At 51.2% G+C, this 26421-nt stretch overlaps 9 protein-coding genes across 9 annotated transcripts; 3 read left to right on the forward strand and 6 right to left on the reverse strand.

The window, feature by feature from the left end:
* Nucleotides 1–543: 543 nt before the first annotated feature.
* AUEXF2481DRAFT_5067 (uncharacterized protein) lies at nt 544–1945 on the reverse strand (the record flags this gene model as incomplete). The annotated part of the gene is made up of 2 exons (XM_013488297.1): nt 544–1828; nt 1881–1945. The coding sequence occupies 2 exons, from the start codon at nt 1943–1945 to the stop codon at nt 544–546; spliced, it is 1350 nt and encodes a 449-aa protein (XP_013343751.1).
* Nucleotides 1946–3215: 1270 nt separating this feature from the next.
* AUEXF2481DRAFT_65660 (uncharacterized protein) lies at nt 3216–5026 on the reverse strand (the record flags this gene model as incomplete). The annotated part of the gene is made up of 3 exons (XM_013488472.1): nt 3216–4271; nt 4322–4912; nt 4970–5026. The coding sequence occupies 3 exons, from the start codon at nt 5024–5026 to the stop codon at nt 3216–3218; spliced, it is 1704 nt and encodes a 567-aa protein (XP_013343926.1).
* A 983-nt stretch (nt 5027–6009) lies between these two features.
* Nucleotides 6010–7119, reverse strand: AUEXF2481DRAFT_88886 (uncharacterized protein; the record flags this gene model as incomplete). The annotated part of the gene is made up of 4 exons (XM_013488497.1): nt 6010–6273; nt 6560–6649; nt 6702–6756; nt 6992–7119. 4 exons carry the CDS (start codon nt 7117–7119, stop codon nt 6061–6063), a joined length of 486 nt encoding a protein of 161 aa, XP_013343951.1. The 3' UTR covers nt 6010–6060.
* A 3732-nt stretch (nt 7120–10851) lies between these two features.
* AUEXF2481DRAFT_219471 (uncharacterized protein) lies at nt 10852–11810 on the forward strand. The gene is made up of 4 exons (XM_013488562.1): nt 10852–11213; nt 11264–11329; nt 11380–11448; nt 11502–11810. Exons 1-4 carry the CDS (start codon nt 11154–11156, stop codon nt 11733–11735), a joined length of 429 nt encoding a protein of 142 aa, XP_013344016.1. The 5' UTR covers nt 10852–11153; the 3' UTR covers nt 11736–11810.
* Nucleotides 11811–13156: 1346 nt separating this feature from the next.
* AUEXF2481DRAFT_79886 (uncharacterized protein) lies at nt 13157–14848 on the reverse strand. Its single transcript, XM_013488486.1, has 7 exons — nt 14620–14848; nt 14516–14570; nt 14211–14461; nt 14046–14162; nt 13631–13999; nt 13513–13577; nt 13157–13462 (listed from the first exon to the last, which is right to left on the reverse strand). Exons 1-7 carry the CDS (start codon nt 14728–14730, stop codon nt 13252–13254), a joined length of 1179 nt encoding a protein of 392 aa, XP_013343940.1. The 5' UTR covers nt 14731–14848; the 3' UTR covers nt 13157–13251.
* A 1707-nt stretch (nt 14849–16555) lies between these two features.
* On the reverse strand, nt 16556–18521 carry AUEXF2481DRAFT_219540 (uncharacterized protein). Its single transcript, XM_013488563.1, has 2 exons — nt 18358–18521; nt 16556–18299 (listed from the first exon to the last, which is right to left on the reverse strand). Exons 1-2 carry the CDS (start codon nt 18455–18457, stop codon nt 16663–16665), a joined length of 1737 nt encoding a protein of 578 aa, XP_013344017.1. The 5' UTR covers nt 18458–18521; the 3' UTR covers nt 16556–16662.
* Nucleotides 18522–18709: 188 nt separating this feature from the next.
* Nucleotides 18710–19738, forward strand: AUEXF2481DRAFT_73434 (uncharacterized protein; the record flags this gene model as incomplete). Its single annotated transcript, XM_013488477.1, has 2 exons — nt 18710–18772; nt 18947–19738. 2 exons carry the CDS (start codon nt 18710–18712, stop codon nt 19736–19738), a joined length of 855 nt encoding a protein of 284 aa, XP_013343931.1.
* A 614-nt stretch (nt 19739–20352) lies between these two features.
* AUEXF2481DRAFT_5074 (uncharacterized protein) lies at nt 20353–22349 on the reverse strand (the record flags this gene model as incomplete). The annotated part of the gene is made up of 3 exons (XM_013488298.1): nt 20353–21160; nt 21211–21425; nt 21909–22349. The coding sequence occupies 3 exons, from the start codon at nt 22347–22349 to the stop codon at nt 20353–20355; spliced, it is 1464 nt and encodes a 487-aa protein (XP_013343752.1).
* A 1723-nt stretch (nt 22350–24072) lies between these two features.
* AUEXF2481DRAFT_29548 (uncharacterized protein) lies at nt 24073–26182 on the forward strand (the record flags this gene model as incomplete). The annotated part of the gene is made up of 3 exons (XM_013488355.1): nt 24073–24543; nt 24600–26051; nt 26099–26182. 3 exons carry the CDS (start codon nt 24073–24075, stop codon nt 26180–26182), a joined length of 2007 nt encoding a protein of 668 aa, XP_013343809.1.
* Between the last annotated feature and the right edge of the window lie 239 nt (nt 26183–26421).

A 26421-nucleotide genomic window follows, 5' to 3' on the forward strand; every position in this document is an offset into this window, starting at 1 on the left:
CTGCCCTGTAAGCATCACTGGCGATGCAGTGACCAGGTAACATCTCCCAAGCCCATCCTTCGCAATCTCAACACATCTTGGCCCAGCCATGGCCGTAAGGTAAGCGTGTGTCAGGCATCAAGTGATCTTTCAGAAAATCAACAGGGAGTTGCGAGCCGAGTCAACACGTCTTGCTGTTAGAACTAATCCCGGACCTAAACTTCAAACTTCATCGCCATGGCTCATCCGCGACAGTCTGCCTTGCAAGAGTTTGCGGCTGAGAGCTAGGGGCACACCCCTCGGCTGACCATCCATGCTATTGGCATGTTCATATTGTGCGAATAATTGGTAGCAGACCCTGTAATGGCGAGATTGACCGTCTTGAAAGTCTTTTTGTCTATTTCTTTTGTTAAAAGTCTGACTTCCCCGTCGAGGGGTTCTGACCAGTATAAGATTGTGCATTTGTCAGTGTATTCAATAGACCGCTGCTTTTGGACAAAGGGGAAATTGAAAAGGTTGCATTACTCATTACATGCCTGGGGTCATGATTGCTTTAAAGCTACTCTAAGACTGGACGGTGGCAAGCTTGCTGCGAACGGGAACGTTCTCTGATCTACCAGGCTGGGGGAAGCCAGAGACTTTGACGCCGTTGCGGAAGAGCAAGCAGTGAGACGATCCGCCGAAATGGAACATACCAGTCTGCTCGCCCTTCTTGACGTGTTGACCTTCCTTGACGGTGATCTCGCAGGTAGAGACTTCATCCATACCAATACCGATGAAGGCCATGAGACCAATGGCGGGGTTGTCAGCTTCGATGAAGATGATAGCTCTTGTGGCAAGGGCACTCAGGTAACCTTGACCGGTCGAAATACCATGAGCGTCGATCTCCTTTGTGTTGGGGTCACCGAGACCCTCGAAGAGAGGCTCGCTGAAGTAGGTACCGTCCTGTACGAAGGCCTTCTTGATTGTACCGCTAACGGGAGCGTGCCAGCGGTGGTAGGAGAGAGCGGAGAGGAAGGCTTGGTAAACGGTGCAGCCCGCGAACTGCTCTGCCAGGCTGTCGTTGGCGAGCATGTCTGTGACACTGTAAGGCTGACCCTTGATCCAGAACTTGTCTCTGAGCTTTGCATTCTCCTGAACCTGGAAGACCTTGCTCTCACAGGCGTTGTTGATGACGCTGTCATCGTCGGGGCTGTCAATGGGGCGAACCTCATCCTTGAAGTGTCTGGTGAAGAAGTTGTCCCATGAAGTGTAACCGTAGTGCTTCTTGCTGGTGTCGCAGACGAAGAAGTCCTCGAACTTGTGATTGGTCTTGTAGGGGGCGTTGGCGACGGCCATCATGTCTGATGCACCAGTCTCGCCGAACCAGCCAGTCTTGCCCTCGTGGAGGACACCGGCGGACTCAGGAGTCATGAGGAACTTGCCCCACTCGTTGAGCACCTTCTTCAGCATCTTGTTGACGTCAGGGTCAAGGAATGCGGCGTGACCAGAAGGAGTAGACATGGGGTAGTCGAGAATAGCGCACATGGGTACACCAACCATACCAACAGCTTGGGCAGAGTCGGTCCAGACAGGGGCAGAACCGAAGACGTGGTTGAGGACTTCAAGCATGTGCTCGTAATCACGAATCTGCTTACGGCCGGTGGGATCTCTGCGGTAGACGTGCTTGTAGGGGACTTCTTGGAACATGGCAGTGAAGTACATGTAAATTCTTGAGTTGCCCTCAATGAATTCCTTGAATTCTTGAAGGACAGGGATCAATGGCTTCTTGTTGTTGTGGGCGTTCTTGACCTGCTCGCCGAGCCATTCGGTGTGTGTACGGTGATCCATGGGCAGCCAAGCTCCAGGTCTGTCTTGTTGTCAGCTGTCTATGTCTCCGTGTGTTGAGCAGTGCATCTTACCTTGAGATCTGGTGTTCCTCGGGGATGTCATGGTTCTCACCATGTTGTTGTACTTTTGTCGACATTTTTAAGGGAGATTTGCCTGTGTGAAGATTGGCAATCGTGAATTGAACAAAGAGGAGAAGAACCAGCAGCCCAAACGGCGAGCTTGAGGCTTTTGTTGATTCGATCCTCCAGCTCGACTATGAAGTCATCGAGCGCCCCGCATAACTGCGGCATCTCCGGCCGTCGCAAGCCACATCAATCCGGATTTAAGCTTTAACCAAGCTCTTTTCCAAGAAATCGACAGGAACACGATCAGCCCGTGGGTCTAGACGGCAGCGACGGCAAGGATACCATTTTCTTACTGACTGAAGCCTGCCAACATGGAGCTCTAGACTCGCAAGAAAAGCGTATGACTTGGTGTGAGCGATCATGGAGACGATTACACCGTCACCGAAACCGGCGCCAGACGAGAGAACATATGTCTCCGTCTTGAAGAGCGAGAGTCAATCAATCGACACAGGGGAATGTAAGAGCTTGCCCTTGCGACGCGTGTTCATGCTGTGAAACGCATTTAGCTCCGAGGCGGCTCTGCGTTGCAGTGGCTGAACGATGCCAAATCATCGTCACTGGGGTCGTCATGATTGATATGCCAGATCATGATCGTCAGCGAAGCCGCCATGCAACGTTCTCAACAGAGCGGATCGAAAGCCAGGGTGATACCAATAACAGGCCCTCTGGAAGTCGGTAGTGATATTTGGCGGCGACGACATCAAGTCGTGACGTGAGATTCTCGTACAGGGGATTTGGATTACTATTCAAACCATAAAAAGTGATCATGTGTTTGATTTACTACCTGCAACGCGCTTGATTCTGGTTTGAGTAAATTACGGGTCTCTTTCGTGAAATCCAGATGATAAAGTTGAGTATGCTTTCCGTTTGTTGGAGAAGCTAGCGACTTCGACCAAATCCTGATAGGGAACTTTTGATGCTACTAAACATGTGCCGAGCGATGAAGAGGGCTTCAGACAATAGCACAGAATACCCTTGTACGGTATTCAAGTGTGAGCGGCGTGATACTGTAGTGCGATCGAAACGGGCATGGTGCTACCTTTGACATTGATGGCTTGGTATGTGGAAAAATAAGAAAAGAAAAGATTAGAAACCATGAGTACAGCCCATGCTTCCTGATTATATCTCCTCGAAGAAGTAAGGAGCTCTCCAAAGGAAATCACAGAACAGTATCACGATACAAGCAGCGTAGAACACAAAACCGGACAGTTTCTCATATCTACTTTTACCTCTAAACACCAGCAAGCCAAATGTAGTCAACTTTTACATGCGTAGATCAATCTAACCCTTGATAATCTCGCCGGGACCGCTGCTGGCCTTACCCTCCATCTCGAGCTGCACCTCCTCGCGGACAATCTCTCTGACGTCTTGCCAGCCAGCACCGTTCTTGACGATGGTAACACGACGAGGCTGTTGCTCGAGGCCGACGAACTGCTCGGGTTGAACAGCCGCAAAGCTGAAGCCTTCTTGGTCGTTGAGCGCTTGCTCAACTGCAGATGAGAACTTGGCGGGGTGAGCAGTCGCAAGAGCGATGTGGTGAGCGTTGGGTGCGCGCTGGATAGAGCGCAGAGAAGCAGCGATACCAATGGCACTGTGAGGGTCAAGGATGTACTTGCCCTGGTGAACAGTACCTTGCGTAGCGTAGGCACCGCTGTTCTCACCGACGGGTGTCATGCCGTTACCTGAAGCATAGGTCTCGGTGATCTGGTCGATGGTCTGCTTGTCAGAGACACGCTCGGACTCGAAGTCCTCGTGTGCGGCATCGAGGATGGCCTTCTCGACTCCGAAACCGCCATCGGTCTTAAGTGCCTGCAGCCAAGTATTGACTTGGGCACCAGCAGCCTTGCGACGTTCGGTGACGTCGTCGCTACTGTTGACGCGATATGACAGGTACCACAGCAGGCGCTCGAAGTTGCTGCTGACCAAGATATCCATGGCAGGTGCCAGTGTCTCCTTAACTCCGTCTGAGTGCGCCTTTGCTCCGTCGTGCTCGAAGCCACCTTCAGCCTCGCGACCGTGAACAGGCTTCTTCTCGTAGTGACCACTGCGCCAGAAACGGTGCAAGATGTCGTTCTCATTTGTAGCAATGATGAGCTTGTCGGCAGGCAGACCCATGCGCTTAGCGAAGTATCCAGCAAGAATATCACCGAAGTTGCCGGTAGGGACGACAAAGCGGACGGTAGGGTTGGCGGTATCGAGAGAGCGGGCAAGGGTGAAGTATGATTGGAAGTAGTAGGTAATTTGAGCGAGGATACGGGCCCAGTTGATCGAGTTGACAGCGGCGAGGCGGTGGGTGCTGTTCATGTCGGCGTCACCGAAGAGAGCCTTGACGAAGTCCTGAAGATTGTTAGTAAAACATCAAACAATTTCGGAGTTGATATGCGCACCTGGCAGTCGTCGAAAGTGCCGTCAACAGCCAAGTTGTGAACATTAGCATCAAGGACTGTGGTCATCTGAGCCTCCTGAACAGGGCTGACCTTGCCCTTAGGGTGCATGATGAAGACTGATACATCCTTCTTGCCGCGCAGACCGTAGATGGCAGCAGATCCAGTGTCTCCACTGGTAGCACCGACCACGGTCAAATGTTGTCTGTCGGTGCCCTCCTTGCCCTTGTTCATGCGCACAAGGAAGTACTCGAACAAGTTACCAACGAATTGCAAAGCAACGTCCTTGAAAGCAAATGTAGGTCCATGGAACAACTCCATCAAGTGTAGGTTCTTGCTCTTGTCAAGAGTCACGACGGGTGTGACATCTTTGGCGCGGAATGTCGCGTAACTGCGGTGGATGATATCTTTGAGGTCGGCGGAGGGGATCTCACTATCAGAGATGTAAAGGCTGAAGATCTCGAAAGCGAGCTCTTGGAACGAAAGGTTGCGCCATTTTGATTGCCAGTCTGAAGGCAGAGCGGGAATTTCTTCAGGGATAAACAGACCACCGTCTGCGGCGAGACCTTTGAGTACGACGTCTTCGAATGACAGCTAACACAGCTTCTTCTCAGTTGGAGACTTGTCGCAGGGAGTGTAATGTATTCATACGTCGTAAGAGCCTCCTCTTGTGCTCAAGTAGCGCTGGGATGCGGTATGCGATGACATTTTGATGCTCCTTCTTCGCGTCTGTGTCGTTCAATTATTCGTGTCCTTCGTTCCTTGCTTTTCTGGATGATTGTGGTATGCGATCGTAAAGTAGTGAGTGAGTCACGCAATTGTAGGAAACATTCAGTAAGTCGTAAGAGCCGTTCACTTGCTGACCCCTCTGACTTCTTGATTCTGGCCAGAGCGTCATCCCCACCAGATTTGCGGCGACTTCGGAGGTGTCGAGACTCAACATCGTCCGAACACGCTCAAGACAATGACAACGCGATCTTCAGCATCTTGTCGCATAGTATCGCAGTAGGTCCACACATATTCACACATGAGTTATGTAAGTCTCTCATGCACTAGAAGCCGTCACGTGTGTCGCCGTATCAAGGCACAGTGCTATCAAGAGGAAGAGCATTCTTTACGGAGAGCCAGCGTCACATCGACACTCCGAGCAAGTACTTCCAATCTGGGAAGTGATTATGCCTCTCTACAGCTTGTTGTTCTAGTTTGCAAGAAGACTGCAAACATAGCTAAGGAAGATAGCAACTGTCAAAGTAGGTCCGGTCACTCGGAGACCGTTGAAAAAAATTGAGCACCTTGTGTTTTTGCTAGAAAATTATAGCACTCAAAAAACAACCTGAACAAGTCTGCTTCTAGCTTGGAGTCAAGACTCTCGCAAATCGCTACAGTACTGCGATGAGTAGTAGTGTAGTCAATGACAGGTGGTGCGACCGCGGAGGTAGATTTGTCTGCAGGTGAAGTCGACTTCTACTTGTAATCATAAAACGATATTTTTTGAATCCTTGATTATATATTCCGACAGCCAGCATGTGCAAGAGCACTGTGAGAAGAGAAAAAACTGCCCGAGGGCAGAGAATGGTGAGGTGGAGGAAAACTTGCCGTCAAATTCCCAAATCTCACTCTCAGGCTTCACCTCCCCAAATGCGTAGATTGTATCACGGCATATTTTCAGTACCACATTATGGATCAGAAAACTCTGCCAATCAAACAGAGCAAATGTTGGGAGCAAGATTTCATTTTTCAAACTACGATCTAAGGACGACGAACTTGCCTCTGTGAGCCTTGAGTGCTGCGATGGCAGCAGTCTCAGTCTCTTCAGCAGCAGCAAGCTGCTCTCTCAGGTCTCTGACCTGCTTGACGGCGGCATCTCTGTTGGCCTTGAGGGGGCCCATATCCTCGACGAGCTGCTTCTCGAAGGCCCTTTCGGCCTCGGTGAGGTCGCGGAGGGGGGGAGCGGTCTACATAGTTACTGTCAGTACTTGAGTGTTTTGAATTTTTCGAATTTTTCAAAAATGTGGAAATCTCGAGAACCTCGAGAATCTCAGAATTTGAGAGCCTGAGAACCAAAGGGAACAGTGCAGAAATGGAAGCAGTTTGATCTCGCATGCAGACAGATACAAGAATTATGTTTCTCAGGATGATCAAGTGTGAAGGACTCAAAGATCATGTAGATGATCTTGTCATCCGGGCGATTGCGGGCAGAGGAACGTATGTATATATACAGAACAAGAGGTACGAACTTACGTTGTCGCCCATCTCTTCATCCTCCTTGCCCTTCTCACCCTCCTCACTCTCAGTGGTGGTGGTGGCGACGGCGGCGGAGGCGGTCTTGGCCTTTGCAGTATGTAAGCTTCATTGACCCGACGAACGGGTCAAAACAGTGTACCCTCTTGGCCAGAAAGGCGACGGCGGCAGCAGCACCCCTCTTTCTACCGCCAGGGCTACAACGAAATGGTCAGATCATTGGGTTTCTGCAAGTTTCACCGCGAGAAAACGTATGGGATTGAAGACTTGGTTGTGTACTTCTTCCAAAAGACCGATATAACAGCCCAAGGCTCTCCGGCAAAAAAGCGCCTCGATGGCCTGAGACTAGTAGGCCTGAACGTGATCTTTCAGTACTCAGGGCTGCCTAGTTGAGCACCATCCCCATCTTGGCGCGCGACTTAGACGACCAACCATTCCGAAGGTACGCCTTGGAGCTCGATACGATCTGTTGAAACAGTATCTTGGCAGTTGAGACGAGTAGCGCTATGCAAGATTCTGATACACAGACCAAAACGAACAACGTTGGAGATGATCTTCATCTCGACGCACTACTGAAGCAGCCGGATGACCGAGTGCTCGTCTTACTTTCAACGAGTTCTCGTGGTCAGCTTGGCCGCGCTGGAAAGTATCGAGGCCGAGGGGCTGCATGCCTTTTAATTGTTGACAGAGGAAGCTGTGAGTCCGGCACGCGCTCGAAAGGTCTGGAAAGGCGGCTGGAGAGGAAGTGCAAACGACGACTAACGTAGCAAAGGAGGTTGGCCGGTAGCGAGGGGTAAGTACGAGAAGCGGCGATGGAAGGACGAGAAAGAGAGCGCACGGATTGACGACGTCTTGCTCCTGACTAGATCCGTTGTTCGGAAGATGCAGCGAAGTGACAAAGAGGCTTTCCGGAGTTGTTGGAGCTATGAGCTGAGGCAGCGGTCTGTGGTTATATGCAGATCGACGAGACGGATCCATTCGGAGCTTGCCGTTTGCTGATGTGGTAGTTGTTGGTTGCTGAGCCCATGGCCGCGATCTTAGTCATGGCGCTGCTCACAGAGGCTGTGTTGGTGCCGAGCGACTGCGCAAGCGGAAAGAGGTGGATGCCCGGATTGAAGGTCTCGCAAGTATGTGCTCGGGGGTAGAAGCTGTTGCGGCTTGGTCGGTGTGAGAGGCGTAGCGATCCAGTGCTACCCAAGTAGGGCATTCGTTGTATCTACGTGGTTGCGTGATCTTGACGAAGTGAAGATTCGCGTGGTGAAAAGGTGAGTTGAGGCCACGCGCAACCAATCCGGTGCAAGATGCTTGTTCTTGGAGGAAGATGGAGATAACTGTATCTGGAAGAGAAATGTCGGACTTGGAAGAGAGCCGGAGGAGTTGAGACGGACGAAAGTCGCGCTGGCTTCGTCTGAAGCTTCGCAGTTGAATACCCTCACCACCAGCGCTCGTTCTACTTGAACGTATATCATTTGCGAATACCTTGAAGAACACTTGCGTATGTACCGGCGCTGACATTTATGACCGGACGAACACAGACCGGACCGCGTGCTGTTCTGGTCCACCTCTGTTCTTCAACCAAGCGGACATCGGACGGCCACGCTGACACTCTTGGCCTCTCTTGCTCAACCAGTCAACCACTTGGGCCCGGCCTCTGTCAGAGTGTCTAGACTTCATCAGGCAGTGTCGCTACCGCAGTACAATACCGCCCACTCACTCCCCTGCTTCGCGAAGTACTGCATCTCGAATATGAACCTTGCTGGCCACGGAGACCAAGGTCAGCACCCACATTATACACCATTTCGCACCGTCTCGACGCCCTCGAGAATGCCGCCCAAACGTCGATGCTTGTGTGTGGTCTGAAAGAGTCGGAGGAGGAGACAGAGGCGTGGCGCAACACGGCTACAAACACAGTTGCTGTAGCCGCAAACTGTCAGGTTACGAGCATTACAACAGCGGAAGAGTCTAAACATCAGGAGACGAGGATAGCGCCAGATCTCGCGAGCCAAAGTCGGATGATTTTGACATGAAGATTGCCTCGCGCATTTTGCAAGTCTGCTTCGTGCTTGGTAGTCTTCACATGGAAGATGCAGCAGAGGTCCACGACGGTCTGAGAAGTCGTCTTTGCCGAGATTGGGCTTCGGTTACCTGCGGGTTATGGGTGGGGCCCAGAGCCACCTCTGCGTATTACTGAGCACACAAGGCTGGCTGTCATACCAGGACCCACACGCTGGAAAACTCTGCTGCTGAGCAAAAGATGCAAACAGAGGGTTCCGAGCTGGGTATATAAGGTCGACTTCTCTCACCCTCTTCTTTCTCTCATTAGTCGACTTTACTTCGTATGTTCTACCCCGGTGTTTTATCAGTCTTCAAATATCACTCCTGCTAACCCCCTCCAAGATAGAATCATTTCTAAATTAAACGTCTTCCATCTGAACTCTTCAAAAGAGCCACAGAACTCCAACCTGGCGGATGAATTACATCCCCGATGCCTTAGAGTGATACCTAGTATCTTGGCTCCGGCCTCGATGGTGATGATCTCGACCCTTTCAGGTGTCTGGCTTCGGTCGGCTTGACTGGGTAGGCGTTGGCGGACTTCTGACAGGCCCTTCTTTTTTCATCAAATGTTTTCCTGGCCTATGGCCGGGCTTTGAAGAAAAAAACCTCTGCACCTCCTGAAATCTCTGCACAACTCCCCAACCTGCACCACTATCCAGATCTGTGTTCCTCATACCAACTACGTCCTCTCGGTGCTTTACTTGCTGTTGCTGGATCCTTGGACCTATCTCGAGGTTTGGCAGGATCCTCGTGATTAAGGACTGCTGAGGCCTTTTGGGACAGTCCTTCCATGAGAGACACATCATACATCACACAGTCAACTCTGGGCTTGCTGTCGTTCTGTACTATCATTATCCCCTGTCCGTGCCATGTCTTTTCTCCTGTTGTCAACATGCCTCTCCTTCGTCAAACTATGCTGTCAAGAATCAAGCCATGCTATGCTGTTCATACACAGCCCCTGACTTCTTTTCGAGACTTGAGCTTCATGGTCTGCCACTTGCTTCTACTACTTCAGAGCCACTCTGCACTTGCATGATGCCCCATGCAGTCTCTGTTGACCACTATCGAACCACTCTCTGCCTGCATGCCTTCCAGACTCTCCGTCGTACTATAGAATCGAAGCAGACCAAGCATGCCATCGCTTGCTACACCAAACCAGTACTATTGGAGGGGCTCTGAGCAAATAGACGGAGTATCCCAATGTCCTAACCGTCTACTCAAGAGACATGAGCTGCAAGGAGGTTATGTAGAGGTCGTTTTGCCGGCCTCGCTCCCAAGCCGGCTAAACTTCGGCGGAACCTCACGAGACCACAACAACGTACTTCTCACCACGCTGTGGGACTCTTCTCTTCTGTTGCAAAGTCCTTGTCAGTGGTGCATCACCAAGACAGTGTGCGCAATGGTGTCTCCTGACACCTGAGAAGCATCCTCTGGCTCGACACAATTGCCCATATCGCCCTCTCGCCCAGCAAAAGCTCCAGCAACAATCAAGGTCCCTTTGTCAGATTCACCTTCCAGCATCGCCCATCGACTGCCATCTCATTTTTTGTGCATAGGTCCACCGAGATGGGAGTCTGAAAAGCCCGATGTCTGGGCACAATGGACGAGTCTTCTCTTTCGATATCCAGCCAGGCTTGTCGGTCTTTCCATCTCTTCAAGGTCCATCCAGGTCCTTCTTGACCATCCGTCCAGGAGTCTCAACTGCTCGTGCTGATACGCAAGATTGGTCAAAGTCGAGACGTGCAATACGGAGGCGCCTCTCTTTGGGAACATGGTTCCACCTGGTGAGCGTTGGTCGTCCTGCCCACTGCAGAGTTTCGTGTACACTCTGCCTCGAGCGAGGAGCGGATTGATGGCGAGGTGCTTGCTAGACTACTGTCGATCAGTTCGTGGTATTGTGATCTGCTGCTGGCGCGAGGTCTGGACGGCGGCATGAATTGACACACAGGGTTGCTCTCTGCAAGCACATCGTCAGCCGCGAAAGGCCATGGTATAGGCGATTGGTATACTCACCCTTGATTGAGAGTACCAGTTCCCCTATCAGTAGCTCCTGATACTGCGCGTCTCCTGTTACTGCGCCTTCTCCTGGTATGCGGTGTTGATCGGCGGCCCAATGCTCCCCTCAGGGACTGAACCTTTCCAAAGAGCACGTGTATGCCCTCTTGGATGCTCTGATAAGCTGATTATCACTTCCTATTACCCGCTGGCTGTACCCAATCAGCGCAACGCTGGCAATACCCAGTGAGCGCACGCATAATGCGCCTGCGCTGTCGATGAATCTTCGATCTCTTGCGCGCAACCTCTACCAGAGGACCCACTACAAACTACCATCGATTCTCCACAACGATAGCTTCAATCACTTTCTCGAACAGCGAGGCTAGACTTCTCGCCGCCTATTTCGCCAGGGTCGGCGTAAGCTATATCAGGAGACTTCGTAAGTACGACTATCGGTCTGACGCTCTTTAGGTCGAACCCCGTGGCAACACGCAGCTCTGGACGGGTGTGGGTCGCACTGCTGGTGGTATTAGCGGTGGTCGTAATGGTCATACCGCCTACGACGACATCATTCGCATCAAGAGGAAGGCAGAGAGTGTCGCTGGTCGTAAGTGATACACCATATACTGCAGTCCACAACCTAATGTTGCTCAGTCCCTGCTGCTGCCACTAGCACCGGCCCCCCTGCTCCTGCTACTGCTCCTCCCGCCGCTCTCGCTCGTAAGTACCTATAGCCTATGCGAGGGTACATGAACTAATCACATGATTAGCTGCTCCTGCCACCACCTCCACCCCTCTCTCCCGCCCCAAGATCAGGATCCTGCCTCCTAGACCCCAGGGTAAGTGATGGACTGCTCGCTTGCTGCTATAAAGTAGACTTACATGGATTCAGCCCCTGTCGTTGTCGCCGCCGCCGCCACTCCCAACGAGGAGAGCGAGGAGGAAGAGAAGGCTCGCAAGGTCGACTTGCTCCTCGACGCCGCCGGCATCAATGCCGAAGACTCTGACGCCTAAATGGCGTCTTATTGCTCTGGCCCCCTGGCCCCCTGGCTGCTATAGAATCAGTCAGGCTAGAATAATGAAGACTCGTTTCCCGCTTTCACTACATCTTTACTACTGCACGTGACCTTCGACTATTGCACGTGATGTACTCTTGCTATAAGATGTTGTTTTGTATTATCTACCCACTGTGTGTATATCGTGTTATAAGGTCGCTAACTCACTAAACAAGATGCAGATGCTTACACATTAGTATAGTGTCTCGATAAACAAGAAATTAGTCATTCGTAGCTATCATACTGATACTAGCTAGTAACGTAGTGCTACATTGTTCTAGCATACCTACGAATAACCATAAGCATACCCAGATATTGATATGATATAGAGCAAAAGCACAAATGAGCTATCTTCTGAATCGTGTGTACCTTGAAAATGGGCAGTAGAAATGCAGAAACAAATTTGGAAATATACCACTGTTCACGGAGAGACTAGAGATCCTGCATCTTCTGATTTATGGCCTCAGATTTGGAAAACACTATGCATTTCTACAGGCAAAATTCGACCCTGATACGAGTTCGGGAGTACTGAATACTTGAGCTTCTGATTATGGCCCCTAAGAACTGGAGGCCAGGTACGTTACAAAGTGCATAACATCTAGCATCTTACAGATGTCGTCTGGTATCAAAAAGGGTTGTAGAAATGCACAATCAAATTCAAAAATAACACCGTGACGCTGAGAGAGTAGAAGATGGTCCATCTCCCGACCGACGACACCATTCTAAAAAATCACCTTGCCTTTTTACAGACAAGGAATTGATCATGTCGTTGCGCACAGAGATCGAGAGCCCTATTTTCCAAAAGTCAGGGCACCTATACATGTACGATAAGAGTTGGCATCCGACAGATGTTGCACACTCTCAAAAAGGGCTGTAAAAACGCACAATGAAATTCAGAAATATATGCTCTGTTCGTTGGGAGAGCGGGAAATTAGTCAATCTCCTGATGAACAACCTGAATCTCAAAAATTCACTTTGCATTTTCACAAGCACGAAAAATCATCTGCTCATACGCAGCCGGAGTACTGCAACCCCAAGGCCCCGGGCACAAAATAATCGTATCTCACCACCATAGCACTCCCGAAAACACCACCTGTAAAAATGCACAATCCTTTTTTTCAGAAACCGCGCCCCATCCACTAAGAGTCCCTCAATGATCTCTCTCCTCACCAACATCTCAAATCCCAAAAATAATCCTGCATTTCCACAGCCCATAAACGACTCCAGTCATTAGCGGCGAGACCGATGCAGCAGACCAGCTGGAAGGGAGAAAAGTATGATCACGAGACAAGTTCCCTCGTATCTATAATAATAGAAAGTAAGAATCCTCATATGCAATCTTCTTTCCCCAATGGTGTGAGAAACTACGGACTTTTGGGAGGGGTGCCGGAGTGCGGTAGTTTAATGTGGCTTGCGCTGGTATTTATGCATTCTTTACACAAATCTTTTATGCTCAGGGCATGGAGTAGAGTCCGATGTACGAATAGATAGTCAAAGAGTAATTATTTTCAGTAAATGTGAAATCGAAGCATGAATTATATAGCTAGGAATTAAAACACCTCCAACTTTCCTAAGATGAAATCGGGTCTACCATCCGTTTCCAAAGTGTCCACCCCAGGCCTTGCAAGCCGTCATGATGCCTGTGGGTGTAACGGTAGTGACCTTTGTGAATCTCGCCGTCATGGTGGCAGTCTGCCATGAATAGGCGGTGTTGATTGTAAGTCTGGTCTTTGTGATGGGAGGAAGAGTGATGTAGGCTTTGGCGTAACCTGTCTTGATAGTGGCGGGTGGGAGAGTGCTATAAAGGTTAATATGACGGTGAAGAGGGAGAGGAGAGGAAAGGCCTACGTGGTTACAATGGAGCTGCTCAAGACGATGTTTGTTACTGTTGTTGGAGATGCGGTAAATGTGTTCTGCAACTCTCGTCAGTTCCCATCTATTTTACAACAAGAACACCAAGACTTACGGTAACATTAGAAGTAAAGGTTGTTTGTGTAACCGTGATGACAGGTGCATCGGCACTTCTCTTGACAAGATCTCTTGCATCGATATCCGCAGCTCTTCTGGCGCGGATATCTGCCAGACGTCTCTTGACACTGGCATAGTCTTCAGGCTCATCTCTGGGGATCTGGACTCCCTGAGGGAGCTTGAGAAGGCGGGGGTATCTGCGGCATGGTGGATCAGGCTGCTGAGGACGGGGAGGTACTGTGCAAGAGGCTGTTGCTGTTCGTGTATAGACTATTGCTGTACGAGTCCAGGTCTTGAGTGTGCGGGTAAGGCTGACTGTTTTGGTGGTGATTACAGGGAGAGGAGTGACTGTCACGTATCTCGTGGCCTGATGTGGTCAGTCTAGACTCCTGTATCACACAGTCTTTACTTACTGCAGGCACCGTGACGGTGATGGAGTTGTTGACTGTTGTGGTGTTTACGATCCACGATGTAGTCTGGACTGTGCTAGTTGGTGTGGTGGTCATGTTGAAAGTCATCGTTGGTGTGACCTGCATATATCAGTAGATGGTCTTGAAATCTCGATCGATGAAACTCACAGTAGAAGTGGCCTGCACACCCACATCCAAGGAGAAAGTTCTTTGGTTTGCAAAAGGTGGTGAGTTTGGATCATCGCCATTGTTGGAGATAAGGATCAATCCCCATGTGCCAGAGACCATTTGGTTTTTGTCAATATCGCAAGTAGAAGTTTCTGGTGTTCCATCTGGTTGTAGTGGAATGTCCGAGCAGAGATATTCATCTCCAGTGTCCCAGTTGACCAATTCCACATTTGCAACATCCTTGGCACATCCTAATATTTGTGGTTAGTAACGTCGATGGTTATCCCTAGTCAAGTGTCTCGAACCTGTGAATTGTGTCACAGAGGTGAAGGAGCTATTGGAAGCCGAATTGATGAAATACTTGAGTGGACGTCAGTGATATTCCCTAGATCAGGAAAGAGCAACATACATCTCCGTTGTTGACAAAGTCAATACCGTATGAGTTACAATCGGCGTTGACTCCTGATAGATAGGATGCTGACCATGCCAAAGGCAATAGTAGAGAAGAGCGAGCGAACATTGTGAGACACAAAGCGGAGAGTCTGCAGGAACCAGAGATGACAGACAATTGCAGTGCACTGCAGTAGACTCAAGCAACACACAGACTATGCAGGGAAACGAGAGCTGTTGAAAGTTCAATGTTGATATGTGGAACCAGGAGAGGTCACCTACCTTTATAGGAATTGACCTCTCCTCTTGCCAATGTACAGAAATAACACACTGCCGCCTCTTCCTCCACTTACCGCAGGCTCGATGCATGGCTGAATCGATCATTACAAACCTCATGCCCAATCCGGATACAGAAGGATGGGTAGTGTGGGTAGGAATCATGGTTGTTCTGACCCAACTTCGCCGCCACGATTCAGCCCGCTCATCACGAGGGCTTGCGGCATCCAAGGCAGGGTCAATATTTTGAGTTGGCCAAGCGCAGGTGTAGAAGCGAAGATGGGTCAAGATAGTGGAGAATGCAACGTATCGTCGGTGTTGAAGCACGCTCAGAAGCATGTGAGGCGGCAGGACAGAAGCTACAGGGGTCAGTGCAGGAGGAGTTGATCGGTCAAGCTTTGCTGCCGTATTATCCAGATATTCTCCTCGTAGAAGATCAGCAAGTGTGCATAGTAGGAAGGTAGCTGCTGAGCTTTCCAAGCCCTATCTCCAAGCTCGTCTCTTCGGACTTCAGATTTGAGGCTGTTCAGGCTGCTGATCCATCGTCCCGACGTTCGAGGCTCTTCTACTTGAGACAGTACATGACCTGATCTCTCTCAGGGAATGTGATACGTATCGTACTGGAGCTATGGAAGCTTCTTGGTACAGCAGTCAGCAATGTGGTTTGGACTGGGCTGCGTTGGCTGCAGTGGCTTGCGGCCTGCATGGGGAAACTCTATGAAATGTCCGAAGGGTGATGACGCTCACGCAGTTATCATCTCTCGATGCAATTAGTAGGGCATGATTATGTCTGCGATGCGACAAGTGTCGCATGAGTCCTTGCCCAATTTGCTCTCGGCGAAAATATCATCGTATCATTGCAAGGTTGTATGTTGTTAGTGTTGATTGTTTGCATGACAGGAAGGCAAGCACACCCCACCCGAATCAACCCCCGCTGTCAATACCGAAGCTTGGTTTCCACCCGCCGTCTGACTGGCTCGGAGCCTACCTTAATTTTATATTTAACATAGTTGTACAAAGATATGCCACAATCCATCCCACGGTTTGGTCTCTAGGCTCACGCGAGAAACCAATATAAATCTGCAAGCCTGAACATTGTTCATCAGGCTCACATTTGCAAGGCGCAGAACCTCGACCTCAACACTTCCAAGCGGGTCCTGACCCAGCATCTTATTTGTCTTGCTTATTCCGGCATTCAAGTCAGGTACATAGAGGGAGCATGAGCCGCGAAGGATGGCATTGAGGCACGGCACGCAATGGCAAACACCTCCACAAGCTGATTATTTTGTAGATTCCAATAAACCTTCGTCGACACATGTATTCTGTATCGCGTCCACATGTTACTTTGTTGCGTCTTCATCCATGTATAAATACAAGTGAACACCTTGCAGAGTCTTTCCTTGAGACCAATCATCCGGCTTCGGAGAATTCTGCTGACTTGCACCATGCGGGTTGGCAGGATCGACGGATCATCAGCATAGGTTTGCTGCAACATGCTAAGCGCATGCCTGTTCGTGCATGTAACATGGGTCTCTTGTCTCGGCTTGAGTTCGGTTGCGTCCACACTCTGCATGTTAATCCCGGCTAGAGGTTCAAAGCATGGCTTGCGCTGTTGTCATCTAGTAATAGATCGAGGTTCAGATCTTCATCAACTTCACTATATGAAGTCGTGTAACTCATGTACCTGGGGCCGAAAGAGACCTGCCCGTTCCTGGAAAGCTATTTTCTCTCATTCGTATACAGCGCAATCTAGCTGCTCGCGAATCTCAGCTCAATCATCTCGAGCTCAGCAGTGTCCTTCGGCGCTCGAAAGCTCGTTCGGAATAGGAGGAATTAACGTAGATTCTGAGTCCAGGTGCGCAGTGCTTAGTGGACTCAGTTTAACCGTATGATTCTCGCTCGTGGAGAACTCGACGTCTTTGTAGCGGCAAGTGAATCGCATGGGAACAACAGTAATCTTGGAAAGCCATTGCCCCTTACGTGTCCACCCCAAACTCGGCAGGGCCATAATGCTCTCCTTCGTACTCGTTCCGCCCCTTTTGTTCTTAGTCTGAATCACCTCTACGATAGCAGGTATTGAGTAGCGAATGTTCCCCGGTGCATATGTAGACAGTGGTGCGTCGTTGCGTCGGAGCGCTGCAATATCACGTTTGCACAAGAATCTAACCATAACGCATGTACCCACTGTGACATCGGCTGGGACGTATCGAAGTCTGATCCACCATCGGTCGTGGAAAATGTGTGTCTCGGTCCAACGAGGCTCTCTGGAGGTGCTCTGTGTGCTCTCGGTTACTTCCAGGAGGGGTTTCGCGAAGTCTGCTGGATTTTGGACCGGTCTTGGGAAGATGATGAACTTGCTATGATCATCAAGTCCATGTCTCTGGGTTGATGGAGCTCTGCGCAGACCGACGTATCCGAGGTGAACAACAGAAGTATTTGTCTGCAGCTTGTTCTCCATAATGGATGGAAACAGAAACGCGACTGACTTGGCAAGATTTTGGAACGTGACTTTGCTACTGTCCTCTGAGAGCGAGAAGAACTTGCGCACAAGTTTTGCCGCTGTGAGCTGTGGACTTGTCTCACGGTGCAGCCAGCTTTCGATGCTCGGATCAATCGTGAATGAAACTGAACTAGTAACAATATCGAGTTCGACCTTGCAGAGCTTGAACATTTCTGTAGCTGTTTCCTCAGACGCGTCAAGGTTGGCTCGAGATTGTGTAGCCAGTCTCCTTAGATGATCTGAGCTCAGAGCTGCTGGCATGGCTCTAGATTGAAGCATATGTCGTATTGCGTTACGAGAAGTCAGAGTTCTGTCGGCATTCGTCGCGTCTTCGTGCCATTTCATGTTTCTTGTCTCGCAGGTGGCAACTAGTTCTGCTTTGGTGAAGTCAAGCAGTGGACGATATATGACGACTCCTCCAGACTCGGCGAAGACAGGCGTGTCACGTTTTGCTTGGTGAAGGTCTCTGGGAGTGCCAGATCTGGAAACTCTGTACATGCCGTGGCACTCCCCTATTGGACTTCTAGGAGAGATTCCAGCGAGACCTGTACCCAAATATCCCTCACGTATCCTGCTTAATACCGTCTCTGCTTGATCGTCTGCATGATGGGCAAGTAAAAGGGCTTCAATGTCGGCATCAGCGCAAGCTTTTCCGAGAGCTTTAAACCTCATTCTGCGAGCGACCGATTCAAGATTTGAAAGTTTAGCTGGATTCTGAATGTCCTTCCAGTCGAGAGTCAAGATTTTGTGTTGTATACCAAGTGTTCCAAGCAGCTTCGCCACAGATTCTGCTTCTTTAGTGCTTTCAGATCGCAGGCGATGGTCAACTATGAAGGCAGTAACAGGCGGCATATTAAATATGCGTACGTGCTTGCATAGAGAAGCCAGAGCCATGGAGTCGACCCCACCACTGATGGCGAGGCCTGTGAGAACTGGTCAATATTTTTTGAAATGCTGGCCAACATCGAAGTAGGAGCATACCTAGTTTCCGTTTGTTCTTGCATATTGGCTCTAGTATTGTATCAAACCTCCTCTGAGCAATGGGTTCTGCGACAACTCGAGCAAGTAATCCCTTCAACATCCCATAGCATATGATTAAGAACACGAACAACAGTGATGAAGTCGCTGGTGGTAATGCGATCGGGTTGGTCAGATTGACAACCTGGAAGTCTGCCGAGACACATGGTCGGTGCATGTGCAGCCGAAGCTCGGGCATGAGCGATTGCGGAAGGTTGTCCATGGCGTCAACTTTTCCGCTTCATACAGCAACCGTCATGGCTTGACACTAAGCATAGCACGAGCAATTGTTCGCAATCTGCTCTGAATCTCTACAATGGCCGGAGTGATCCAAGAGAAGACTTCATTGGTCGAGTCGCCCTACTTGCGCTCGCTTCTAGTAAGTGTCTTGTTCGACCGTTTACATCATACACTGCCCTCCGAAAAACCCACCCTCATACACATCAATTCCATACGTGGTCGCGAAACAAAGTCCCTTCGGTTTCCAAACACATCGTCATGCACGACCCAAACGCGACAAGATAACCCGAGCTAATCACCTCCACCTACTCAGGCAGGCGCAGTAGCAGGCACAACAGTAGACACATCCCTCTACCCCCTCGACACCCTAAAAACCCGCCTCCAATCCTCGACCGGCTTCCTCGCCGCCGGCGGCTTCCGTGGCGTCTATGCGGGCGTCGGTTCCGCAATCGTCGGCTCCGCCCCTGGCGCCGCCCTCTTCTTCGTCACCTACGATGCCATGAAGCGCAACTTCGCAAACCCTGCACACACAGCTACACAAGCCGCTGGTGTACATATGGTGGCTGCGAGTTTGGGAGAGGTGGCCGCTTGTGCGGTGAGAGTTCCTACAGAGGTTGTGAAGCAGAGGGCGCAGGCGAAGCAGTATCCGAGTTCTAGAGCGGCGTTGGCGAGTATTTTCGTGTTGAGGAAGAGTGCGGGATGGGGTGTCATGGCGAAGGAGTTATACAGAGGGTGGGGTATCACAGTCATGAGAGAGGTGCCGTTCACAGTCATTCAGTTCCCTCTGTGGGAGGGTATGAAGAGGTGGGCTGCCAAGAGAGATGGAAGGGATACCGCTACTGCGCTTCAGTCTGCTGTGTTCGGCTCTATCACTGGTGGCTTTGCTGCGGCTCTGACGACACCATTGGATGTGCTGAAGACGAGGATGATGTTGGCAAAGGAAAAGGTCTCCGCCTCACAACTGTTGGGCGAGATATACAGAAAAGAGGGCATGAAGGCTTTCTTCAAGGGTATCGAGCCCAGAGTTACTTGGATCAGCATCGGTGGTGCCGTCTTCCTCGGAAGTTACCAATGGGCGAGCAATGCTTTGGGCGGCGTCAACTAAGCAAATGTGCATATACGAAACAAAAGCGTCAAGGTGTACAACTATCATGATAGAGTTCAGGAGGTTTCCCGGAAGAGGCTCGTCATTCAATTACTAGTACAAATAGATATAAGGGCCACGGGGAAGTGTTCCCTGATTCTACTAAACCAGGATCCTCTCCGAGCATCAAGGCGGAGAGTGCCTTTGACCAACAAGGCATCTAGCTGTCGACAATGATACTGAAACCCTCTGACAGAGTGAGGTGTGCAATATCGAAGGTTAGTGTCAACACATGCCCAATGTTACGAGCACCAGAACGTTCGTACAGGCGTAAGTCGAACATATAACAGATCAAGAAAGTTTGAAACAGTACTTGTAGTTTGTCAAAAAGGGGAATTATGCCATTTCGCTTCCTGCACCTGCACCAGATGATAAAGCCTTTCCAGTGTAATCAATGTATGATGTTATAACGCAAGCACCCAGCACCCGAGACAGAAAAAAGATTGGAGAAAATTCGAACATGTTATGAAGGTAGGAGGGGGAGGAGGGTGGAAAAAGAAAAAAGTGTACCCCGAAGAAGATTGTTGAGTGTTGCAGTGATCATTTTTTCATGTGACTTCGTGTTGCTCTTCCATTTAGGCACCGAACTCCTTGATGTCGGGAGTGTACTTGCCAGGGACGAGGGCAAGAGGGACGATACCAGAAACGTGCATCTCAGGGCCGAAGACGTGCATGTCGAGCTTGAGCTCTTGACCGACGGCCTTGATGTTCTTAAGACCTTCTTGGTAGTTGGGGCCAGCGCGGCGGACCCAGATCTTGACGTTGTGCTCGATGAGGAGAGGAGCGACCTCGCGGAGGGCGCGGATGACACCCTTGAAGGTGGAGGCGACGTTGGTGAAGTTGGCAATACCACCACCAATGAAGAGGACCTTGCCCTCGGGGTGCATGGGGGCACGGAGCATAAGGTCAAGGACAGTTCTGGCGTAGTGGAAGGTCTGGGTCTCAGTGGGAGCACCAGAGTACTCGCCGTAGTTGGCAAGCTCACCAGCGAAGCCAGCAGAGGCAATGGCATCGGCGTAGACGACCGAGGCACCACCACCGGCGACGAGGGTCCAGACACGACCCTCACCGTTGAGGATGGTCAGCTTGAGGGAAGCACCAGTCTTGGCATCCATCTCGGCGATGTAAGCCTCCTCCTTGGACATCTCACGACCGAAAGGAGCGGGGAACTCCATTGGGGGGCCGACATCGATGGAGACCTTGGTGTCCTTCTTGTCAGCGACGTTGAGGCCGAGAGCAGTGGCAGAGCGAGCGATGGCCCACTTGGCACCACACTCGAACTCAGCAGTCTGGTCGATCTTGGCAGCCAAGTCGAGGAAGTGAACCTCAGCAGAGGTGGCATCAGCGTTGGGAATGACAACGAGAGGGTTGATCTCGAGGTAGCTGGTGCATGTCAGTAGTGCGATCGAGAGGGATGCATATGGATAACGTACGTGAACTGGCAGTCAACGTAGACGGCGTAGAGGCGGGAGATGAAGTCGACAAGGACGTTGTGGACACCCTGAGGGACCTTCTTGAGAAGAGAGGCAGCGATCTCCTCATTTGAGGGGTACTCCTTGAGGTCGACGGGGATCAAAAGCTTCTCAGCCTTCTCGTCGACATCACCGACATCGACACCACCCTCGTGAGTGAAGAGGATCCAGTCACCCTATTGATGCAATGTTAGCCTTGGCCGACGATATAGTGAATATTGCGACGCGGTAATGATATGGAGGAGCAGTATAATAAGCCATCGACGGCGGGTAGATCCGAAAGTGAATCTCGACGACGATGGCCTAATGCAGGTCCAGATGTTGTGCGTTGGTGTAAGGGATAGAGGACATCTGTGCACGGCTTGGTGGTGGGACTGGTGGGATTTCTCCCTTCATCCGAACAGAATAGCCGGGGGAAATCACCATGCTTGCCCAACGTGACTTTCACATGCAAAGCAATCATATGAAAACTTCCCCCTAGCTATTGCCTTTTTCCTTGCTTCTTTTCTTTCAATAAAAAGACGATCAAGGAAAAACTCGACAAGCCCAGGCGAATTGCTTCCAAGTGATTGTTTTCGACATGCCAGAAGGAAAAAGGAAAAATAAAGGAAAAAGGAAAAATAAAGGAAAAAGGAAAAATAAAGAAAAAAGCCACATACCTCGCGGACGGAGTTGATGTTGATGTAGTACTCAGTTTCCTGGGGGTGAGGCACGAAAGGCTCGACCAAGAACTGTCTCAGGACACCATCGACAGTCTCGACTCTCTGGGGCTTGCCAGCGCGCTCCTCAACCCAAGCTCTAGCCTCAGGCCAGGTCTTGTTCAGGGCCAAAAGACCGCTCTTTCCTCTTCTCTTGATGAGCTGATCGGGCTTTGCGACGAACTTGGCGCCAGACTGGAGCAACCAGGGGTACTTGACCTCGGCCTCGTCAAGGATGTCCTTGGGGGAAGCATCTGCGGCGAAGTAGAGGGAGCAGAGCTTGGCGTGGGGGTTGTGGTTTGCAGCCGGGGGAAGAGGAGTGGGCTTGATGACGGGAGCTCTGGTAAGGTGGTAGTTGAGGATGGCCTTGCCATCGGCTTCGAGGATCGACTTTGCGGACATGGCTGCTTGTGGAGAACTGACGAGAAAAGGTGAGCAACGAACCGACGAGTCGAAACGAGAGTACAAGCGAGAGTAGAGGAAGAGCAAGGACAGTGACAAGAAGAGGAAGAGTAAAGAAGGAGGAAGATGGAAAGTGGTGAAGAGCTAGGAACAGCAGCAAAGCAATGGGGAATGGCTTGCGGCAACAAGTCGTGTGCTTTCGGCTCAACAAGAGTTGGGAGATACAGGCACCGCGCACGGAAGAGACGTGCGAGACATGTCCCTCGAGACTCGTCAAAAGTCCGAAGGGCTTTGAATCGACGAATCACCTTCGTTTGCCGAATGCCAATTATGGATACACAGGTAGGATGCGCTTGCTGGGGAGCTCGACGGGTGCTTACCTGGAGGGCTGGGAGAAGGTGAGATTGGGAAAAAGTCCGAAGAGGTGGGTATCACACAATCAAGGAGACGCCAATTGGTGGTATTGAGAGGGGAATCGAAGTCAAAGAAGGTGTCGGAGACTTTGATGGATTCGGGAGAGCACTCTTTGAGGAGGGGAGCTGTGGATGAGATCGAGGAGAATATTGTCGGGTCTTGGCTCCAGGTGGCCGCAGAAGGGTGCAGACGGTGAGCTCTCGCTAGCGCGGGCGGGGCGTGTTAGCGCTGCCGTTGGGTCGACAAAAAACGCCGATCCCGCAACGCAAAAGGGCTGGGATTAGTGGTGAGTGGGCTGATTGTGCTGCTAATGCTAATTTTATACAGGGGTTTCGTGGAGAGAGCTCCAGTGCACGCGCCGCCCACACCGAAACAAAGAGGACACGTCGAACACCCGAGGCTCAGATGGCTCCATGGAGGCACGGAATTCTGCAGAATGCTGAAGCAGCAGCCGTGACTCGGGCCGGAGGTGACCCATCAACAATTCACCACAGCTTATCGCTCACCCGCTGACGCCGCTCACTCAGCGCTTTGCCACGGGCTATCTTCTGGACAGGCTTCGAGACAATGGACAGCAACAATTCCCGCAAATACAAGCAGCAGATGAAGGGGGAAATTGATGATGGTACGATTTTGTCTGGTCACGGCCGGAGTCGGGAAGTGAGAGGAGAGCCGTGCACGGTGGCCGCGGCTGTCACAGAATGGCGCGTCGGTCTTGTCGGGGAATTTCCAACCCACACAAATGGCGGAAACGTAACGGCTGCACCAAAAGAAAGCGACCGCTAACCTCAACCGGACCCCTGCACCCCTCGGACTTTTGGCCCTGCGGTTGAAGCCTCAGCAAAGCGCCTCTGCGTGCGACGAGTCGAACAATATTGCTTGTCTCCAAGTCTCTCTTGCGCCTCTCCGATCTCCTGCCTCGTCCCGACTTGCTCATCTCCTGCTGGTCATTCATCTTTTGTCCATTCGACCTCTCCTCTTTCCTCCCTCCTTCCTCTGTCGTCGCTTTTGATATAACTGTAAGTAAGCTCTGAATTATTGTTGCACTCGCCGAGTCAGCTTCGGCAAGCTTTGCAAACCCCATCCCTCATCCCAGCACTCTTTCAATTGTCTTGTTCCTGCACATCCACAGCTCCAGCCTTGCACAGCATTGTTTTAGCATCGCATCTGCAGCAACTGCCCAAGCTTGAAGCCGTCTACCTGCTCACGTGTCACTTTGTCCGTCTCTTCCTCAATCGCTCTTTCCCACCTCAAGAGCTCCTTCCTTGCGAACGACCCAACTGACAGAGCACCTCTCGCAGCTTTCACAATGGTTTCCGCAACCACATCTACCCCGGCAGCTGCCTCTACCTCGCAGGCCAACGGTACCAGCCAGCCCAACGACAACATCACCCGCTTTGCCGCCCCCAGCAGAGCATTGAGCCCTACTCCCTCCCACCAGCTCTTCCACCCCAAGACAAGATGTTTCGTCTACGGTCTGCAGCCCAAGGCCGTCCAGGGTATGCTTGACTTTGACTTCATCTGCAAGAGAAAGGTTCCCTCGGTCGCCGGTATCATCTACACTTTCGGAGGTCAGTTCGTCAGCAAGATGTACTGGGGCACCAGCGAGACTCTTCTCCCTGTCTACCAGAGCACCGAGAAGGCCGTCGCCAAGCACGACGACGTTGACACTGTCGTCAACTTTGCTTCGTCGCGTTCCGTCTTCCAGAGCACCATGGAGCTCATGGAGTACCCTCAAATCAAGACCATCGCCATCATTGCCGAGGGTGTCCCCGAGAGAGTAAGTCTAGACTGCCACAAAGCAGCAACGGCAACATCGAGCTAACACGAGAATAGCGCGCTCGTGAGATCCTCCACGTTGCCGCCAAGAAGGGTGTCACCATCATTGGCCCTGCCACCGTCGGTGGTATCAAGCCCGGAGCTTTCAAGATCGGTAACACTGGTGGTATGATGGACAACATTGTTGCCTCCAAGCTGTACCGCTCTGGTGCCGTTTCTTACGTCTCCAAGTCCGGTGGTATGTCCAACGAGCTCAACAACATCATTGAGCAGACCACCAACGGTGTTTGCGAGGGTGTTGCCATCGGTGGTGACAGATACCCTGGTACAACTTTCATCGACCACTTGCTCCGTTACGAGCAGGACCCCAACGCCAAGATCCTCCTCCTTCTCGGTGAGGTCGGTGGTGTTGAGGAGTACCGCGTCATTGAGGCCGTCAAGTCTGGCCAGATCAAAAAGCCCATTGTTGCCTGGGCCATTGGTACCGTCGCCAGCATGCTCAAGACCGAGGTCCAGTTCGGTCACGCTGGTTCGTTCGCCAACTCCCAGCTCGAGACTGCTGCCATGAAGAACAAGTCGATGAAGGAGGCCGGTTTCTACGTTCCAGACACCTTCGAGGACATGCCCAAGGTCCTCGCCGACCTTTACCAGAAGCTCACCGCCGACGGCACCATCCAGCCCCAGCCCGAGCCCGCTGTCCCCAAGATCCCCATCGACTACTCATGGGCCCAGGAGCTCGGTCTCATCCGTAAGCCCGCTGCCTTCATTTCCACCATCTCCGACGACCGTGGTCAGGAGCTCCTCTACGCCGGTATGCCCATTTCCGACGTCTTCAAAGAGAACATTGGTATCGGTGGTGTCATGTCTCTTCTGTGGTTCCGTCGCCGTCTTCCCGACTTTGCCAGCAAGTTCTTGGAGATGGTTCTCATGCTTACTGCCGATCACGGTCCCGCCGTTTCCGGTGCCATGAACACCATCATCACCACCCGTGCCGGCAAGGATCTGATCTCGTCGCTCGTCGCTGGTCTCTTGACCATCGGTTCTCGTTTCGGTGGTGCCCTCGACGGTGCCGCTGAGGAGTTCACCAAGGCCTACGACAAGGGTCTTTCTCCTCGTGACTTCGTCGACACCATGCGCAAGGAGAACAAGCTCATTCCCGGTATCGGTCACCGTGTCAAGTCGCGCAACAACCCCGATCTCCGTGTCTCGCTTGTCAAGGAGTACGTCAAGGCCAACTTCCCCCGCACTCCTCTCCTCGACTACGCTCTCGCCGTCGAGTCCGTCACCACCTCCAAGAAGGACAACCTGATTCTCAACGTTGACGGTGCCGTTGCCGTCGCTTTCGTCGACCTTGTCCGCAACTGTGGTGCCTTCACCAACGAGGAGGCCGAGGACTACCTCAAGATGGGTGTCCTCAACGGTCTGTTCGTCCTTGGTCGTTCAATCGGTCTCATTGCCCATTTCCTCGACCAGAAGAGACTCCGTACTGGTCTCTACCGTCACCCTTGGGTAAGCTATTTTCTCCACTTATCTTTCAGACAAATCACTAACAATAGTTTCAGGACGATATTACCTACCTTCTCCCCAGCCTCAGCGGCGGCGCCCCCGGAAACGAGGGCCGTGTTGAGGTCTCTGTTTAAAAGAAATAAAATGATACCAAAGAAAAGGGAAACAACAGTTGGGATATGTGGAGCCTTTTCTTCCTTTCTTTCTTCTTCTTTTTTCCACAGACTCGGGGTTTATGTCTTTTCCTTCTTCATTCTTCGCATGGACCGGGGAGTTTTATTTGTCATGTCTCCCACCCCAACCTCACCCAACAATTCAGTATAATGATCAACGTTTAAGCGTCTACATTTCATCCATACAAGCTTGCATCTCT

The sequence above is a fragment of the Aureobasidium subglaciale genome (assembly GCF_000721755.1).
Source record: "Aureobasidium subglaciale EXF-2481 unplaced genomic scaffold scaffold_10, whole genome shotgun sequence".
Classification (NCBI taxonomy): domain Eukaryota; kingdom Fungi; phylum Ascomycota; class Dothideomycetes; order Dothideales; family Saccotheciaceae; genus Aureobasidium; species Aureobasidium subglaciale.

Coding starts and splice junctions, on each gene's coding strand:
- AUEXF2481DRAFT_79886 (XM_013488486.1), bottom strand. CDS start 14,730: ATGTTCGCTCGCTCTTCTCTACTATTGCCTTTGGCATGGTCAGCATCC. Junction 14,571..14,619: donor ACTTTGTCAACAACGGAGAT/GTATGTTGCTCT, acceptor CGTCCACTCAAG/TATTTCATCAATTCGGCTTC. Junction 14,163..14,210: donor GTGTGCAGGCCACTTCTACT/GTGAGTTTCATC, acceptor TGATATATGCAG/GTCACACCAACGATGACTTT.
- AUEXF2481DRAFT_219540 (XM_013488563.1), bottom strand. CDS start 18,457: ATGTTGAAGGGATTACTTGCTCGAGTTGTCGCAGAACCCATTGCTCAG. Junction 18,300..18,357: donor CAAGAACAAACGGAAACTAG/GTATGCTCCTAC, acceptor CAGTTCTCACAG/GCCTCGCCATCAGTGGTGGG.
- AUEXF2481DRAFT_219471 (XM_013488562.1), top strand. CDS start 11,154: ATGGTCATACCGCCTACGACGACATCATTCGCATCAAGAGGAAGGCAG. Junction 11,214..11,263: donor GAAGGCAGAGAGTGTCGCTG/GTCGTAAGTGAT, acceptor AATGTTGCTCAG/TCCCTGCTGCTGCCACTAGC. Junction 11,449..11,501: donor CCTGCCTCCTAGACCCCAGG/GTAAGTGATGGA, acceptor ACATGGATTCAG/CCCCTGTCGTTGTCGCCGCC.